Source organism: Pundamilia nyererei, unplaced genomic scaffold (assembly GCF_000239375.1).
Source record: "Pundamilia nyererei isolate P.nyererei 1_Seehausen unplaced genomic scaffold, PunNye1.0 scaffold00124, whole genome shotgun sequence".
Classification (NCBI taxonomy): Eukaryota; Metazoa; Chordata; class Actinopteri; order Cichliformes; family Cichlidae; genus Pundamilia; species Pundamilia nyererei.
Window position 1 is genome coordinate 846,235 of NW_005187525.1, and position 17,761 is coordinate 863,995.

At 41.1% G+C, this 17,761-nt stretch overlaps 1 protein-coding gene across 1 annotated transcript in view; it reads right to left on the minus strand.

Moving 5' to 3' along the window:
- cemip (cell migration inducing hyaluronidase 1) overlaps positions 1–17,761 on the minus strand; it is a 132,853-nt gene that overhangs the window by 28,938 nt on the left and 86,154 nt on the right. The window contains exons 11-13 of the mRNA XM_005742891.1: positions 11,729–11,898; positions 5,270–5,479; positions 3,160–3,365 (exon numbers count right to left, since the gene is read on the minus strand). Coding sequence (XP_005742948.1) covers positions 3,160–3,365; positions 5,270–5,479; positions 11,729–11,898 — 586 coding nt within the window. The remainder of the gene's footprint in view (positions 1–3,159; positions 3,366–5,269; positions 5,480–11,728; positions 11,899–17,761) is intronic.

Sequence of the window (17,761 nt, forward strand, 5' to 3'; positions counted from 1 at the left end):
TCCACCAAGTTTCATGATGTACAAATTGCACTGATCACAGACCTCCACCTCTGCTTTTGCCTTTTGCAGAAGAACAGAGTGTGTTTGCTTTCTTTCACAGTTCTCAACTTGACCTATCTGTTAACATCTCCTCTCCATTATGCAGCCTTAACAATGATTTACGCTTGTCAACTCATCACCCCCTGCTGCAGCTCAATTGAGGTGAGAACGATATTAGCTCAATGTAATCAACGTCTCAACCAGTCCCAATCAAGGCTTAGCCCCCCTCCAGCCTGCTTGATGTGATTTCTGTCACAAGTGATGGGAGGGAGGAAGGTCTGAGAGCTGAGCTAAACGTCACCATGCTCAATTGTGTGACAATGATGTGACTTGCACAGCTCCATTATAGGAATTTGTAGTTAGTCTTAAAATCTTAAAAGGATGAATACAACAACAGTGCAATGCAAAAGAATCATTTACATAAGAAGTCTGCAAAAAACCCAAAACACTTTTACTGTAGGCATGGTAACATGATTCAAGGGAGAGCAAACTATATTCCTCAACCAAGTTAGCTTCTATCAAGGGAAACCATGTCCAGGTTTAAAGGCAAAACTGGGATTTTTTTCAAATTATTATGGTTATAATTAATAACACACATTGACAGTGCATTAATAACATCACCAAATTACTGAAAAACATTATCACTTCCCACTAGTGGGAATACTAGTGCTGGTGCTTATTTTACCATAGAGCAGAGTTAAGAAGAAAGTCACCTCAGTCACGCTGAAAATAGTAATAAACAAATGAATGAGATATTAAAGTGTGCATTTAGTGGAGCACTCTATTGGCTCAGGCAGACCTAAAGTTACTTTAACAGGACACCAAACCAACTTTCTAGCATGTCATCATGTTCCTGACTTGGTGCAAAGCAACCACTTTCTCAATGAGTGTGAATTTCAGCCTTATCCACAAACATTAGTGGAGCTACTTTTCTTCAAACTCTATGTTGAAGCTATTCTAAACAAAAGGAAAGAGTAAATATATCTGCAGGAGAAAAAGTGAAGCATAGAAAGACCATGACCATAAAATGAGGAAACACTACATGTGAGAACAGGCAAAAGTTACTAACATGCAATAGTGGCTTTACTATTCAGTCGTGTCAGCTCTATGGATATCCACTGGAACCATCTGAAAGCCCACAACACTGGCTGTTACCCAGTGACTGAGTCATCACACAATAGTAGCTTATTCATCAGCTTGCACACTCCTGTTTCTGTCTAATAGCCCCACTATAATATATGTTTATCTTTTTATTGTAGAATTAAGCTTTCAGTTCAGGGTTTCGTTTTTGGCCACACTCTTACTTCAAAGAGGGAAGTGGATTTCAACTCACCTCTGTCAAGACTGTAAGTGACTCACTGCCTGTCAGTGCATTGTTGAACAATATCTTACTACTTGCAAAGAATGTTTTATTAAGTTTTATATACAATATATACACAAGTTGCTTTTTAAAATAATTTACCCATTAATCATACATCAAATAACTGAAGTATAAACAAAATGCAATTTTTAAATAGCGACGTAACAAAGGGAAAAATCCAAACCTACCCCTCTATAAAAACCAATTATTCCCTCAACCTAATAACTTATTGTGCCATCGTTATCGTTGAAATAATCAAGCAGTTTCAATAACTGGCAATGAGTCTTTCACTTCACTTATATGCAGAATTGCTCCAACTGAAAGGGTTTTTCAGCATGAACGGCCTCTTTAAAGCCACGTCAAAGCATCTCAGTATTTACATGGCAGGACGGTTAAATATGACTATCAACAGAAGATGACAAGATAAGACAGAAAGGCAAAAGACACATGCAAGACTCGACGTATTTCTAATAACTCAGATCATTTTTTTGTCTTGTTACTTTCTTGAATTTCTTGAAATTCAGCATTTGCACCGTGTTAAGGTTGCTGCCAGTTTTATCCTGAACTATTAACTGATGAAGGTCTCGTATCAAAACTAAGCAAATAAAAATAGTCACTGTGTGGGAGTCAGCAGTAGAACACTGAAACATATCCATACAATGTAGAGGTAGAAATAAATACCTTAGTAGAAAAATGTAATTGCTTTTCATTCACTCATGTGTGTTGATGCTTAAAAAATCAAAAAACCAAAAAAGGAAGCTTGAAGCATCTTCACTGATGCTTATATAACCAAGTGCCATGTCTTACTGTTTAATCTGAAGGGCATGATTTGGATGAATGATTTTGCCCGATGCATACTCACACTCATGCACATAAAAACACACATGCTCAAAAACAGTGAAAGCACTTGAGCCCTAAATGACTGTTTTAAGTAACTGTTTTCATCCCCGTCATGCAGAGACAGTGTGGTGAGATAGAAAGTCATGTGACCTGGACTAAGCTGCTATGTATTCTGAGTGGGTCTACCTTACAATACAAAGCACCTTGTTGTGATTTGGCGCTGTATAAACACAATTGCGTTGAATTGATGATAGGATGAGCATGTAGTTCTCAACAGTCTACATTCAAAAACCGTAATGTCTCTGTTTTGTTCATAATGGAAAGGAAGTGATGTGAAGACATGCTGCTTGCATTTTTATAGTCCAACATCTGGTCATAATTTTACTAAAATACCTAATAATGGATGGATGGATAGCTGCTACTTAATATTTATCATCGCTGGAGGTTTATGCGTCATTGTTTGACACACACAAACCAGCTCAGCACTGTGGCACCAGCACAGTTGTTACCTGTAAATGTGGTATCAGATCTAAAGTGCTTTACAAAATAAGTGATTCTGGATTCTCCAGTGCAGCAGTGGACCATCGATCCTCGTTTTTGTACAAACACGTCACATCTAACAATGAGCCCCTTGGACTGCTCTTCAGTTTTAGTGTCAGTTGGTTCAGTCGTTACTCAGCCAACACAAGATGCAGCTAGTAACTGCAACCAACCAAATGAATTACATCACAAGATGGTGGCACACTTGTTAAAAAACTAAATACTGAAACTGCTTTTTAGAACAGGTATCATGAACAATGACCTTTTAAAAAAAGAAGACAGTGTAGGCACTGTAAGTACACAGTTACAACTAAACAAGAGAGTCTAAAAAATCTATTTAAAACATGTCGTTTATGTGCAATCAAACTTTCTTTGTGTACCTGCAATCTTGACGTGGATTGGGCACATATCCTGGATATGCTCCATCAGTGATGTCACGACACATTTTGCTATCTCTGTCTGAAGGCAGCAGGGTCCCTGCTCGAACCATCAGACCCAAACAGTGCTCAAATGTATTCCTTTCTTCTGGACCATCCTCCGTGAAGAAACAGTGGCCTAGTGTGTCATATCCCACCACATCCTTTACCTGGGAGGCAACACAGTACATTACTGATTGTAGAGTAGGTCACCATAGTGCATGGGGTCCACTTCAAATCTAACTGTAGAAAAAAATGTCTATAACAAAAGTGTGAACTTTCTAAAGTGTAATTGCTCATCAGAAGCTCCATTATTTATCAAATGCGTTTCTTTTGTGGCTTAGGAAGCAAATTCTTGCACCAAATTTAACCCAACTTCAGCTTTGAATTCTAGTCAACGAAAATGGTTTAGTGCAGTGGTTCCCCAACTTTTTCATGTTTACGTGAGATGAACCGCAGAATGATGACAAAATACTGTTAATCTGACTGTCTGCAGGTTTTACACGCAGTTACTGTCCCTCCACTTACAAATAATGGTGTCATTATTTTACATGTAGTTTTTCCCCTCTGTAATAATGTTCAACATTGCATCAATACATTTTTCAAAAAATGCCTCTCTGTGCAAAATGGGTTTAAAAACATAAACAGCTGTTGGATCCTGTTAGTCCGTGATTTGAACCAGGGGAACAAACTGTGGCAGGATCAGACTGATGTTATTTGTATCCTGCTGTAACTTTACTGTATAAAGAGCAAACATCTCCAACATGTCAGGAGCAGTTAGTCATTACAAGAAGTGTTTGAACTAAAAATCAAGAATGTGGGATCCTGTTTGTCTGTGATTTAAACAGCCTGGCGAAAACCAACCCTGCAGGGAGACCTACCTCAGCACCTGTGCAGGTGAAGCCAAAGGGAAGATTTGCTTCACCAGATTTTCTAGTCTTTGGTTTAGAATGAAGTTGGTTTGGAAACATATTCAGCGACGTTTCATCTCCTGCTTTGCGTTTGTGTGGGCGCCGCGTGCTAGCAGTGTCCAAGATTTCTGTTTTTTTCCCCTTTTTATACCGAGCCCCCCCTGCAATGGCTCTGCAGCCCCCTAGTGGGGCGGGCCCCACACTTTGGGAAGCTCTGGTTTAGTGGATAAATGCAAACTGATAAGTGGATGAAGTTAGGTTGAATTTGTGCTTGTTATTCGCTTTCCCTTTTCAGCCAAATTTAGGATACATCAGTTTAAAGTCTGTGAAAGGCTGAACAAATGTAGCCAGACAGAAACACACATGGGCAGCCGGTGCACGACAGAGTAGCACTAATGCTACACAAGCGACAGCCGGGAATCTTGGAATATGATGACCAAAGAAGCAACCTGCTTGATATGAACCTGAAAACTGACTCAGCTGGACCCTTTCAATTTGGAGGAGTAGCCACTCTGAGTCCAACATGAATGACTCCTCAGCCTATCACTAAGCCAGAGCCTAGACACCCTTTAGAGATGTCAGTGGTCTACCCAGACCCTGTGACCATAGGTGACAGTAAGAACATTAATTAACCGCTTCAATTTAATACTCAGCTCTCTTCACCACAACAGAGATAATCTCCCGCTCCACTCTTCTTTGGCTCATGAACAAGACCCCAAAAGATACTTATAGTCGTGCACTTGTCTTTAATAGCTTGAATCCCCCTATTATCCATGTCACACAGTGCCCAATTTCCTGCGTTTCAATTCATATATTTCATATACATCTTCATACAAACTGTTTCTTTAAGAGATTTAAAATTATATGCCTGTCACTATAATAATGATTTTATGAGACATTACTGGAGACTAAAAAGAATATAAAACCCTTTAAATGAGGTCATCGTATCTGCCTTAGTAAGAGTCACCAACAACAATAAGTACGGCGCTATACCAATACAAAAACACTCACTAACATTACCAGGGTGCTTCTGAGCCAGTGAAGGTTAAGAGCTGCAATAATGACTCTTAACAATAAATTACACATTTTTATGTATGCGTTCTTATATATGCATTAATACATACAAAAAATACAGAAATAAATTATACAACTTCCTAACTGACCATCAGTCCATTGGAGCCGTGGATAGTGACGCAGCGGGAGAAAGAGTGGTGAATGGATAAATCGCTGACAGACGTTGGAGGGTCATATTTTCCCCTCTCATCCACATCTCCATTCATGTGAAAATGGATAGGATAGTGTCCCATGGTCTGCTGGCCCATGTGCTGCAGCTCCATCCCAGATATGTGGACTGCCCTAAAACCATGCTCCACCTGGTGATGACAGTGGACACATTTCAGTCAGAGAGCTCCAGTTACTGCATCAATCAGACACGAGCAAAAAAACAAAAGTACATGAAAAGCAGGACTAGCAACACTAGAGTCAGATTTAGATTTTTAAATCATTATTTTATGTTTTTTTATTCTAATGTTCAATTTCTTTGTTTTGCACATAGACTGTAAATAAAAGATGGACGTAGCTACCAGTGTTGGGTGTAATTTATTTCTTTGTACTTTTTTACTGTGATCACATGACATTGTTGATTAACGCAATAATGGGACTCCAGTTTGGTCATGTGAATCAGGGCTCTTAAACTTGCGGCCCAGGGGCCACTTGCATTAACATATGAATGTTGAGAAATACAGTGCAATTTGTCCCTTGAAGTGACTTTTTTGTTGTTTGTTGTTGAGTGTAATGTTAGGATAAGTTCTTTAAAAAGCAAAAAATTATTTAACATGACGGCGATATGAGCAGAGCGCACAAACATGTTGAGGCTGAGTTCAGTGAGCGAGTCAAAAACTAAAGTGAACACTTAGGTCTTCATTTTGATTTTGTTAAATACAAACAAAACGATAGCAGAAGTGCTGCCACGTGTCTGGCCACAAAGAGAGGACCGATGTGTTTATTTGGTAGTTCAATGTAAGGCTTCAGTTAAGAGTGAGGGAAAAAATGTTCACGTTTGCGGTTTTGTCTTGTTATACAATATTTGAAATTTAAAAAAACAAACAAAATGCTACATTTTAGGAAATATTTCTCAGTGTTTTCATGTTAGTTTTTTTGCATTACTTGAACACTACAGTGGCTCTCACATGAGATGACAGTGGCAGCAGGGGCCCACAGCTCATTTTAGTTTGAGACCTCTGATGGAGAGTCCTCGTCACAGGTTAATTATGGAGTTCCACAGGGTTCAGTGCTAGGACCAATTCTGTTTACATTATACATGCTTCCCTTAGGCAGCATCATTAGAAGACATAGCATACATTTACACTGCTATGCAGATGACACCCAGCTCTATCTGTCCATGAAGCCAGATAACACACACCAATGAGTTAAACTGCAGGAATGTCTTAAAGACATAAAGACCTGGATGGCCGCTAACTTTCTGCTTCTTAATTCAGATAAAACTGAGGTTATTGTACTCGGCCCTGAAAAGCCTAGAAATGTGGTCTCTAACCAGATTCTTACTCTGGATGGCATTACCTTGGCCTCCAGTAACACTGTGAGGAACCTTGGAGTCATTTTTGACCAGGACATGTCCTTCAATGCACATATTAAACAAATATGTAAGACTGCTTTCTTCCATTTGCACACTCACTGAAACTCCCTGAAAAGCCTTCAGCTGATCCAAAATGCTGCAGCAAGAGTCCTGACAGGGACAAGAAAGAGAGAGCAGATTTCTCCTGTTTTGGCTTCCTGTTAAATCCAGAATTCAAAATCCTGCTCCTCACATACAAGGTCTTAAATAATCAGGCCCCATCTTATCTTAATGACCTTGTAGTACCATATCACCCTATTAGAGCACTTGGCTCTCGCTCTGCAGGCCTACTTGTTGTTCCTAGAGTATTTAAAAGTAGAATGGGAGGCAGAGCCTTCAGTTTTCAGGCCCCTAGTTATGCTGCAATAAGCCTACGTTGCCCTTTAGCCATTGAGTGTTTGTTTTTCACTCACTATGTATTTATACACCTCTCTGCATTTAACCATTAATTATTATTAGTATCTAGCTCTCTCTCTATTAATGTAGGATCTTTATCTTATAATAGAAAGCACCTCGAGGTAACTGGTGCTGGTGCTATATAAATAAAATTGAACTGAATCATGTATGTCTTGTAATGTAGTGTAATGTAACTCATTGCAGTACTAAACTCAATAATTACATCATGGTTACAATGATGTCATTCTTCAGTTCTCTGCCAGCCGGGCGAACAGAAAGAAACATGTTTTTTATTTCCTGGACACTCTCGCGGCTACAATCAGCTGATTTCTGTGCATGTGTGGGAGGTAGAAAGTGGTACAGAGATGCAGATTTTGAGTAGCGGGTATAGACATGACTTTTTTCAAGTGCAGAGAAGGACAAGAGTGAGACGGTAAAGTGGGAGATACTGAATGACTTTTTAAAGTAACGAGTGATGTGTAATACGTGACTCTTCCTGAGTAATGACCCCAACACTTGTAATCACTATTACAACAGCCATTGTTCAGTGAAAACTTTAAATCAATGTAACAAAACTGGAACAAGACAAATCCCCGACTCCCGCGTTGAAATACGCATGTCTGCAAGCATCTTCACAGCCTGGTAGATAACAAAACACAAACAAACAAACATGCATCGTTTTCTTCCAGGTAACATGTTTGTAATAATTAGTCACACTTTTGGATCCTGATAAGTCCTGAAATTTGGCAGGTTGACATCAGTGTCTGCTAGGCCTCACCTCTGCTAATTCGAGTCACCACATTTGTTTCCACTTCACTGAAGTATTTTTAAAGGAGTTACATGATCAACGACATAACTTGCTATTAAAGCAGCAACAATACTACTACGAGAGAGGAACAGAACAGGACGTTAAAATAATGAAAACACTGAAATTTGGACAAATAAAAGATGAAGTTACAGACAGGTATGGGTTGATGTGGAGAACGAAGCAGGATGGCAGATGCCAGGAGACTCTGTGACGCCATGCAGCCATGTCCCAAAAAACCCAGAGAATCATGAGAACCAACACTTCTTGCAGTCACACTGGTTTTCATTACATCATAGTGTTTGTGAAAAGGCTAAAAAATGAAAGAAATATCACCCGGATCACAGTCAGCGACATTCAGCTTGCGACCAGCTAATAATTCTGGAGATGGGAGGTTTTCACACGACAGGACTTGTCCTGAGGCATTTAGTGTTTCTCACCCTCTGTGTGTGTTATGCTATTTCATGCTCTACACACACCCATGCATGAGAAATATGTGACATGAGGCTGTGATGGAAATTTATAATGGAATATGATAGCTTGCCCTGGGGAAAGGGAGGCATTGAGGCAGCAGGAAGACAACCACACACTCCCCCCTCTCCTTCCTGCGTCAGTGTCTCTGTTGCCTTTTTCTGATGATAGGGTGCACGAGGCTGACAGAAAGAAGGACGTTTCAGTGATGAACACATACAGAGGCCCGAGAGTCTTAATGAGCCTTAAACTAAATTAAGATTTTAGATGTTTATGTGGATTATTTGCTGTAGTGGTGCATTAACGTGCAGGAAGTCAGAAGAAACAAAAGACTAGCTTCAGTATAACAATGATGCTCAAAAATGTGTTTTTTAAAGGATCTTTTTAACTTATTGCCTTTAATATGCTCTAAACACACATTCCTACCAAAGCAGCAACATTTCTATTGTTTAAAATATTTTAAATGTATAATACATATTACACCTATAATGTGCAAAGCACTCTGGGTGCAATTCAGAGCTGCTATTTCTAATGACCCAGAGTTTTAGTGTAAAAACATACTTTGAGTGCCACCGAGCTGCATTTAGTTGTGATTTCTGGCAGAGAGAAAAAGTGTCGGCTGTGAAGGCTACGCAGAAAAAATGACAGAGCAGGAGCACGACTTTTGAAAAGTCAGCGTCCAAAAGAGCTGCTGCTGTGTCCTTTTCACTTTTCTCCCAATTTATTTGACGCATTTAAAAGAGCTCAAAAACAGTGCAGGTTACAAACAGTGACAATTACCAGATTCTGCACTTGTGTAGAAAATGATCATCACTGATTATCGCTGTGCGGTTCCTGAGCAGAGCTCATTAGTGAATGGTAAATGGACGGATTCTTCTGTAGGCTTTTCACAGTGCTTCATACAACATGCCTTTTTAAAGCCATTCATACAGCCACTTCTTCTATGCTTAAGCTCTTTCTAGTTACCATTCACACACATTCATGGACGCATCGGAGAGCAACTTGGGGTTAATGTCTTGCCCAAGGATGTTTGGCATGCAGAATGGACCAGACGGGGATTGAACCACCAACCTTCTAATTCATAGATGACCTGCACTACCTTCTGCCCTTGGGAAGAGGGATCTAGGATTAAGACTGGTTCTTAATTACGCAGAGCATGCTCTGATGCACCTGTAACATTTGCTTGAGTGCAGATGTTCAAACAGCTGGTGAGACGAGTCCTTTAGGATGCAGTGTACTTTCTGCAGGCAGTGTAATATGCACATGTCTTCAAGGGCAGGCAGCTGTGTGTTGTTTATCTTTTGTGAAGGTTTATGACTCTGCAGTGTTCTTATCTGCTGCGGAGTTGTTTCCATATCAGGTCAGCATGTCGTGAGTGAGGATGCTTTGAATGGTGCAGCAGTACAAAAACACCAGAAGGCTTTAAGCCACTCAGGGTGCACAGGAAGTGCAGACTGTTTTAGAGGGACACAGTGTCCATGTGAGGTCTTCTGTGATGTGTGTACCCAGAAACCTGAAACAAGAGACTCTCCACATTGTTGGTGTTCAGAGCCAGATTATTATGACTCTGAACATAGAAGATAAAATAACCTCTTGTCTGTATGCACACTTCTCTCCATTAGATGATCCGTCCTGTGTTTTCTTTAAATGCAATGAAGCTGTTATGAGATGATCAACAGTCATATGTGTACTGAGAACAGAAAGGGCTCAAAAACAGTATGATGGAGCTCCTCCCCCAAGTAAGAGTTTGGAGGAGCAGTAGGGAACCTGAAATTCGTTCAGTGTTATCCAACTTAGTCTGGTCCAGGTACTCAGATGGATAAAGACACACTAGGTGTCACAATACAGTGTCCAGCAAATGTGTGCAAGTCAGTAATTATGGAGCACGATTCCATCTGTGAGCATGAAAGGACAAATATTCTTCCTCTGTGTCTCTGAGGAAGAGTACTGGACTTGTTGGTATACAGTCTGAGTAATGTCTTTTATGTTTTCAAATTCAAATTGGGACCCTATGTTCATCTAGCTGTAGGATCTACAGATGGGACCAAGGCTTGTCCAACCACCTGACAGTTTTTCAAATGTTGACAAAAGCTAATATATCTGTTATCGTCAATGAAAAATGTATTTTATTAAAGCTTGTGTTACTAAATAATCAGGTTTCCTTATAAAGTTCCAGAGTAAATGATGAAAAATGCTGCGATTGGCTAGAGTCCTGGTCAAACACACAGCTGTGGTGTTTGGTATGGTTTGTGGAGGTAGAGGTGGGACAGTATGGCTGAGCAGAAACACTTTAAAGCTGGGCAGCTGTAAAGCACTGGCCTGGGCGTGTGCACTAATCACTCCATCTCTGGGGTTACTGAGGCAAACATGCTTCACTGGTTCCAACGTACCTCAGTAACAGCGAACCGTCGGGTCACAGCCAACGCAGAAGGCAAAGACTTTGGAACAGATGTGGGCAGGCACACTCAGGTGCTGCCCTCTATGTGAAGTATCTGCTTCACACCCCAAAGCACCGGGATACATGGGATACACATACGTGGGATTGACCATCCAGTTCTTTACACCAGTGGGAACCTGAAATTCGCTAAAGCATGATACATGGTAAAAGAGTGTTTGGCAATCTGGTGGCTGATTTCCTATGGCGAGGAGTAGATCAGGCTGGATAGATCCCAGGCCTAAGTTAGGCAGTGGGTGGATGTGATGGCAGGGTATCGCCTGTGGATTGGTTGTAGGAGGGAATGGGACGGCAGAATGGCTGAGGGTGTGGCACACCTGGAGTGCATTTACTAATTTCTCTGTGTAGTAGCTATGAGGGCGCAGGACGAGGAGTTTTGGCAGAGCACGCGAGCAAGAATGCACCGAAGCTTGGCAGCTTTATACCGTTTTCCTGTGTATGTGTGCAGTAATCACTCCCACTCTGTGGAGCTCTGCAGTTCCTGAGAAAAGTAGCTGTCATTGGTCTGGAATAAAACGTTTTTGTTGCTTGAATCACAGGTCATAACCTTCTTTTTAACAGGTTTTTTTCTACTCTTGGGTCCATATGATGTAAAATGTGGTCATATCCCTAACTTCACCTCAGACAGCTGAGGCAGAAGCCCTGCATATCTGCTTTTACAATCTTATAAAAGGATTATCATTATCATCATTAAGCAGATGGCAGAACACTATTCTATAGTATAGCCCAAGAATTAAAGTATGAAGCTGGGAATAAATGGCTACGACAGGTTCTCTTTAAAGGGATCGTTTTTCCTCCTTTTCAAGCCTGTTCACACGGTGTTGCCTATTCTGCAAACGACAGCTAACAGAAGAGTTTACCTTCAAATGTCCTCCGAAAGTGTCAAAGTTGAAGAACTTGCAGGCCTCATTGCCATAGCAGCTGGGCTCCATCTCACCACGAAGCAGGATATTACGACTCAGCAGGCCGACCTCGGCCCTCATGTCTACCCCATCCACCTCCTCTCCCATGTGGATAAACTTGGCTTTACCTGCATACACAGAAAACATGCACAGTAAAAAAGAACCGTTGGTGTGAAAACACACTGACCTACAACACATCAGTGTCAGAGACAAAGACGACGAGTTCAACTCTGAGTCAACCACAGGAGCACTTCTTTACCTCTGCCTTACCCACACTCAGACTGAACTTATTAACATCCACGCTGCACCTGCTGATAACCTTGTTGGCCAGTGAGGACGACTTTCCTCAGCCTGCTGCAACCAAAAGGCAGCGTGCCCTTTTACTCCTTGAGCAGTTGCAAGGTTTAAGGGCCTATTTCTGTGGAAATGCAACTACTTCATCAATGTGGTATTGTCCTTTCTTTTAGTCTGACGTTGCCCATCGCTTTTTGATGCCCAGTTCAGATCCCATAACACAGACGCAGGTGCTTAATCAAGTCAAAAAGCACAAAACAATTTGTGCAAACATCAAATGTAACAATTTAATGTAGGAGAATCAGGGAGTTGGAAACGAGATAGAGCCAGTGCAATTCCAATCCATTACAGTATCAGTTTTTTCCTACAAAGCCACCAAAAGAAATCAATAGCATCACAATATCTACAGATGTAAAGAAAGAAAGAAAGCATTAAATAAGAATCATCCTGAAGTTCACAGTGGGTATTTTTGGAATTCAAAATAACAATAACAGCATCAACAAAGTGTTAAAACATTTAAAAAGACTAGAATGTAGAAAAACAGCAATTAGTTAATCCTGTGGCTGCAGTAGTTCTTATAAGTTAAAGGCAGGATTAAAAAAAAGACCTTTTACAGGTAAGTCTTCCAACCACACAGGCACAAACCCAGGTGTTTGCTTTCATGGCCTGTCTCTCAATTTTGTTCAGCAACAAGGTTAAAAATGCTAAATGGCCTGTATTCGTATAGCGCTTTACACTACATTCAGTCATTCACCCATTCACACACACTGGTGATGGCAGCTACATTGCAGCCACAGATACACTGACAGAGGCGAGGCTGGGCCCTCTGACCACCACCAGTAGGCAACAGGTGAAGTGTCTTGCCCACGGACACAACGACCGAGACTGTCAGAGCCGGGGCTCGAACCGGCAACCTTCTGATTACAAGATGAACTGCCAACTCTTGAGCCACGATCGCCCCAAAAAGACAGGTTACACCTTGACCAGTTCCCCAACATTCAAGAAGAAAATTCTCTGATTATGGCTTTGGGAACACCAGCACAAGTCACGACGCTGACTGATTCTTTGGGGGGAAAGGCAGGAGACCATTCTGCTTATCCAAGATGGACTCAGTCACTGTGCCATCATCTATGAGTTTGGGGCATTTTTGATCAATGCCACCATGATAGTGTTTTTGAGTCAAAATTTATTTGGAAGCCCATTTATGCTCTGACATGTAATCACTGTAATATTATTTGTCAGATACTTTCATGAAAAATGCTCCAAAGGTACCAACAGCAGGTACAAAACAACAACAAAGTGTTTCTGAATTCTGCAATCGTTCTAAAACGCTGTAGCGAGCAAAAAACCCAAAGCATCCCCCACACCTACAGTCACACTGGGCCTCATAGGCAAGCTACAGTATTATGTTTTTTGTAATTAAAATAAAGCCTTGGAAGGACCATTTATACCTCAGTAAAAAAGCAGTGAAGGAAAAGCAAAAATGATCCCATGAAAAGCAGTGAGAAGTAGAAAGGACAACAAGATCAGAGTAAGTGGAAGACAGCTCTTAGAAACGATAACAGTTCTCGTCCGCCCTCCTCCACATACATATCCTCAACAACACAAACGTGCTGATTAGAAAAACTGAAGCCAAGCCAGCAAAAAACTGTCAAAGAAATATTCAAGTGTGAAATCTGAGAGAGTGAGGATCATACACCCACACATGCTTAATCTCTTTTCTCCACCTACTCCCTCCACCAGAGCAGCCAGAGCTTAAAAAGTACAAAAGAACATTTTCATTCTGATTTAAAGCATCAACAGCCCAGACTTCAAGGTTTTAGATCCCTGTTCTTTACAATGCAAACAAAAGAAGAGTTACTGAATGCTGCAATTTCTTCTGCATTACAAAGGGATGCGCTAAAGAGGTTTCACTTGTATTTGCTCAATAAAAAGCAATACATTGTTTTAAGTTGGTTACCTGCAGCAGTACCGTATACTTCTTTGCGATCCCTTTGACGCTGTTGACTCGCAGATAGCACTTTGCACACTTTAGCCTAGTGACTGGTGATTGATAGGGGTCACCGCCAGCAGCATTCAGTGACTACTCACAATTAATCGTTTGCAGTTAGGACAGTCAGGAACTGTTCCCCTGAAGGAAAACAAGCCTCTTACCCCACTGGGAGAAACCCCAGCGTACAGGTCAATCGCCCCATCTCTCACCGAGGCAATTCCATGCTGGTAAAAGTCCAGCCCTTCTCCAGGAGACTGGTTTTTGAGTCCAAGAGATCCACTGAAGTGAGCACAAGGTTAACTCGTATCGTCCAACATCAGACACCAACTGGGGCTCTTACGTCACCAGAGCGATGAGTTGTGAGGAAGTTGTAGATTTGACCTCTGACTGCACACTGCACCTGACTCCTACAACACCTCCTCCAGGTGATGAGCCAATGAGAGGGCCGCACCTCATAGACTTAGGCCTGTGAGCTCAGAACTGGCTCCATGGTGGGGCCCTGTTAATCTTGTCCTGGGCACTATAGTGTGGTCATGGACTCAACTGAAGCTACCAGGGGCAAAAGCCCTCTACAACATATCTCCTGGGATCACTGGGACACACAAACCACCATGACTCAAGGAGGCATAACCAATATGCCTGTTAGAACTGTCAAATGTTCAGATGATTGAAGTCATACTGATAAATAGCCTCAGGCTGTCTCGCTCTCTTTCTCATCTATCTCCCAGCTCTCTGCTGGGACAACAAAAACAACACTCTTCCTGTTTGTGTATAACCTCAAGGGTGGAGGACAAACTCGATTATCAGCGTGTGTTCAAAAATAGTGCTGCAAAGTGGCACGTGAGCAGGAATTAATGTAACAGATTATAGTCGTGCTGAGAGTGACAAGAGCTCTGAGGAAAAGCCTCGGGCTGGTAAAAGCAGGGCTCTCACTTAGCAAAATAACAAGTGATGTCAGAGACCTAAGGAAAAAAGAGAGCGCTACTAGGTCTGATATTTTTATGCAGCCATGCAGAAAAGAAATTCCAGCAGCTTCAGTGGAGACTTGAAAATAAATCTGTTAATACTGAAATGCAAACTTATCTTTTTGGTGTGTGAATTAGTGTCAGGAATTGACAGGTAGGAAAGAAGATGTCCTGCCAGTTTTAGCTTCTGCAAGCACCAGGGGCTTTTCCAAGGGACAAACAGGAGGGCTGACAAAGCTGACCTGAAGAGCTATAGCATGTGAATGCAGCGAGACAGAAAGAAAAATAGTCTGAAAGTGAATGTTTTCATATCAGTATGCGTGATGGTATCCAAGTGTGTGTGTGCCAACATGAATGGGCTCAGTCAAGAACATACAGTCCTCCAGGATACAGGCTAAGACTTTTCCTTGGCCCTGAGTCAGACCAAACACCTTCCACCAACTCCCACACACTGCTATAGGCTGTCTCCACCTGGCCTCTATCACACTGCATATTTAGAAATACACATACATACCCACAGAGGATGTGTTACCATCCTTTCACTCGGCTTACATTCATTTCCTGATATCTTTTTCTAGCTCTAGTTCCATAGTGATGAACTATCCTTACTCTGGCAAGTCTTGGTTTAATGATTTAAGCAACATGGAACTGTCCTCTATAAGGGAGGCAAGTCCTCACAATGTGGCAAATACACAATTGTCATGACAGGAGTCCTAGATAAATAAATACATACAATAAAAAAACTAAACAATAAATAGCAACTTCAGTGCCTCAATAAAATGTCTTTACATGCTGTGGGTAAAAAACAGTTGATCTGTGCTTGCAGGTAAGTGAACATCAGAGAAAGTGAAGCCTGTGTGACCAAATGGACATTTGTGCATTAGGTTAAAACTATTGTGATGTGCATCAGCGAGACAGGACATTTAATTGGTGAAGCAAACTTCTTTTGGCTAACGTTAGCCTGATGGATCACAGGCCAGCTAATGTATCTAGGCTGGCTACGTTGTCTATACGCTGCATGATGATCTTGTAACTTGGCTGGCCATCAGAAGATTCACAGTATATAACCACATACAGTTATACCTAACATTTACATCATCCAAGTGACTTTGTGAAGAAGTCCAGATGAACAGAATTAGCTTTTTGGAATTTCCTTAATTTCCTTACATGTATCGAGACATTTTAACAGTAACAGTTAGTTGGCTAATCCTAGATTGACTGTTAGTGTTACTGCTACCAAATGCTAAAGTCTAATATGACTTCATGATAATAACTTACCTCTACAATAATCGTCAATATGGAGATAAATTAGCCAGCTAGCTGTAACTTAGCTACAGTGCAAGAATCTTGTGTGCAAGTCAACATTATTGTTGCAAGTGAAGAACAATAGTGCAGGACAGACTCGTGCACATCTTATCATTTTCATTTTGTGGCCAGTGGAGGAAAAAATAGAAACAGAATGCTGACTGCAGCTTACCTAATGACTAGGTGTGACATGAATTATGCTAAATTATGGTTCAGTGGGAACAGTAAACTGGCTGTGCACTTGGCAGTCTGAAAGCATTCGTTGCCAGCTCAGGGTGTGTAGTGTACAAACTGGTCTGAGGGTCACTCTTGCTTGTGCTGTTGTTGCGCCACCAGTTAAATGTGACAAGTGACAACAACGGTTCCTAAAAGCTTTATATTGTAAGGCAAACACATTAGAGCACCAACAATAATTATTAGTTGATAAAATGATGCCACAGGATCACACCTGCCATAATGCCATGTTGTTCTCAGACCACACCTGAATCAGTTGTGTTAAGTCACTTCAAAAGAAACACCTTCAAATGTTCAAAATGTTCACATTGCACACTCCGATTGCTTTTGCTTTGAGATAAACCTGCATTAATGCACACAGCAGACACAAAAGTGTGTGTGTATCTAAAGTGTGAAAGAAGCTGCCTCAGTGTGTTAAAGCTGACCAGACTGCCTTGCAGTTACAAGAAATTGATTGAGGGTCCCTCACCTTATCCTTCAGTGATAAGTTTCCACTGGGCTCAGCCTTTTTTCATTAGCTTAGCTTCTTTCTTGTGGCTACAGCTCTCACTTTTCACCTTGTGGTACATTTGGCAGCTTTTTAAGTCTTTTAGTGCCATAAAAGTAAACTTAGTAACTTAGCAACACACCTGTCTTGATGCATTCTCAATCAATCCAGGTAAGTAAATCTCCAAAGGTTGATTCTGTTCATCTGAAAACGCTACGTCCAGATGAACAGAATCAACCTTTGGAGAGTTAGCAACACACTTGGTTTTATTTTTCAATGTAGAATCAGTTCTGTCAAATAAAAAGAAGATGTGTGTTTATGACTAATGTTGAATGTTTACTTGGTACAAACCTCTTTCAGCCATTCACACAAACACATTTTTCTCAGCGTAGGTGCTTTCTATCGAGCATCCACACTCTGATAAACACATCAGGAGCACCTCAGCATCAGTGCCCAGGGATTCTCCTTTAACACATTACAGTTCCTGAATTCAGACATTTCAGGTGAATGTCTGAATTGTTCAAAGTACAACTTCCAGGCGGTTTCCCATCTAAATTACACAAAATGGGTTTAATTAATGATGCTTAATGCTGCAAATTTAAGATAGAAAGAGGCACCTATGTGCATGCATTATGGGAGTCTTCCAAAGTTTTTCTTTTCTGGAGAGATGTTTTGGATTATATGAGCCAATGGCTAAAGAATGATTTGCCCAG